Genomic DNA, 2,313 nt, shown 5'->3' with positions numbered 1-2,313 from the left:
GGCCTCTGCAGCGCTCGCGCAGCGTGTCAGGGGAAGGTTCGCATCCTACCCCTGCGGGGGGGCAAGCTGAGGCAGCGCTGGGCAGGACATCGGCGGGAGATCTTGGGAGTTAGAATTCGAATCCGGACGTTAGAAACAGAATTTTCCCGGTGGAATCGAATCTCAGCCTTAGAATCTCACTCTCAGCGCTAAAATAGGATTTTAGAGGTGGAATTAACGTTGAAATTAGGATTTTAGCGTTAGAATTAGATTAGTAGCCTAGCCATAGAATCTTAGCATTAGAAATAGAGTCAGCGTTGCAATCAGAACGTTGTAGAAGGAGTATTGGAATGAGAGCGTTGCGCTGGGAAACTTGGGGAGAATTTTAGCCTGCGACGCTGCAATTAGCATCCTGGCCGTCGGACCCGCGCTGCAGTCTTCGTGGTTACACTCCTGGACAGTCAACCCCAGCGCTGGCTTCCCCAGCTCCGCGTAGCCTTGAGAAGTGGCGGTGGCGATGGGGCTCCCACGGCTTCCAGGCTCGCGCAGGCAGAACTGAGCGCGGGCAGGCTCTCCAAGCATCCCTACGGGTGAGGACGCCCAGGACCCGAGGCAGACCCTCCGGCTGTCCCCGCCCCGCCCCCCGTAAGGTGGCAGATGGTCCTGCTCCGGAAGGGTGTTTGAACGGTTGGTTCCCCCTGGCCTAGGGGGGCACCTATGCTCTCTCTCCCTGTCCTCCCTACCCCAGGCGCCGCGATGTCCGGCCCTTGGTTTCTGCTTGCCATTGTTTTGACCCTGACCCTGACCGGTGTCCCCGGCGGCCGCGCACAGCCGGAGGTGGCCCAGCAGGAGGCGGCTATGGCCGCCGAGCAACTGGGCCTGGACGACCTCCTGCGGCAGGCGGAGCCCCTCCTCCTCCTCCGGGAAGACCTCCAGCGACTCCGAGAGGACCAGGAAGATAGGGAATCAGGTAAGGGGCAGGATTGTGTGGGGCTGCGGGTTGAGAGGAGGACGCCCGAGAGGTTTAGGGGAAACTCGGCCGCAAAGGGGAGGGAGCGACTTGGTCATTCAGCCTCTTGCCTTTCAGAAGCTCAGAAACTCCCACTGGCCACACCCTCGGCAGGTGGTGAGTTGACCCTTTCCTGGGACCAGACTCCTTTTCCATCGCAGCTTCAGGAATATTTCAGAGGGCAGACCTTCAGTAGGAAAGATTCTGTGCCAGGGAGAGAGAGTCTTTTTGTGTGTGACAGCGTTAATTACAGCCTACTAGGCACGCATATGCCTGGCACTGTTCTAAGCACTTCAAACACCTTATCACACGATGGGCTCTTCCTAAGCGTCAGACAGGTACTGTTACTACCCTCCCACACCCCACTTTACACAGAAGAAAACTGAGGCTCAAAGAAGTTAAGTGAGTTGCTTACGGTCACACAGCTAGGGAGTGGCAGAGCTGAGACTGGAACCAGAGGCCATGCCCTTGACCATCTGTGTGAGTGTCTATGTGTCTGTGAGATCTGAGAGGCAGGTGCAAGGCCATGAATCTGGGTGAATGCTGTGGGGATCTGCCTTGACTGGGAGGAAGGCTGAAGTGGGCATCTAGGGGTCAGGGGGTCCCTCACTGGCCTCTTTCCTTCCCCAGAGTCCCAGATCTTTCAACCGTATTGGCTCTCCAAGCGTCAGCATCCAGGCAAAAGGGAGAAGGAGTCAGAAGAGGGAGTGGAAGAGGAAGAGGAAGGAGGGGCCGTGGGACCCCACAAACGGCAGCACACTGGCCGGCAGGAGGAGGTGGCTGCATGGCCAGAGGATATAAGCCAGCAGAAGCGGCAGCACCCTGGCCGGCGCTCCTCCTGGCTTGAGTACACTTTCACCAAGAGGCAGCACCCAGGCAGACGGCTGGCGGATCCCCAGGCCCAAAGCAGCTGGGAAGAGGAGGAGGAGGAGGGAGAGCTGATGCCGGAGAAACGCCAGCATCCGGGAAAGAGGGCCCTGGGAAGCCCATGTGGGTCCTGGGGATCCTGTGGTCAAGCCAGCCTCCTGCTGGGCCTCCTGGATGACCTGAGCAGGGGCCAGGGGGATGAAGAGAAGCGGCAGCACCCTGGGCGGCGAGCGGCCTAGGCCAGGGAGCCCCTGGAGGAGTGAGCCCCGTTTCTTGTAAAATCAACTTGGGGTCTAAAAATGTCTTGAGCCCTGTATGCCCTACCCCTTTGTGACCCCCTTTTTCCATCCTCCTTAGATGCCTGACCATACATACCTGAGCCCCTGGTATACATACACATCAAACCCCCCTGGCCTCACCCGCCTACTTCAGGGATGTGAGAAAGCCAGCCTATGAGT

The 2,313-nt window shown here is 58.5% G+C and overlaps 1 protein-coding gene across 1 annotated transcript; it reads left to right on the top strand.

Moving 5' to 3' along the window:
- The first annotated feature begins 735 nt into the window (after positions 1-735).
- Positions 736-2,094, top strand: TRH (thyrotropin releasing hormone). The gene is made up of 2 exons (XM_065886398.1): positions 736-949; positions 1,619-2,094. Exons 1-2 carry the CDS (start codon positions 736-738, stop codon positions 2,092-2,094), a joined length of 690 nt encoding a protein of 229 aa, XP_065742470.1.
- Positions 2,095-2,313: the final 219 nt, after the last annotated feature.

Source organism: Phocoena phocoena, chromosome 10 (assembly GCF_963924675.1).
Source record: "Phocoena phocoena chromosome 10, mPhoPho1.1, whole genome shotgun sequence".
NCBI classification, from domain to species: Eukaryota; Metazoa; Chordata; class Mammalia; order Artiodactyla; family Phocoenidae; genus Phocoena; species Phocoena phocoena.
This window is presented reverse-complemented; position numbering and strand designations above follow the sequence as displayed.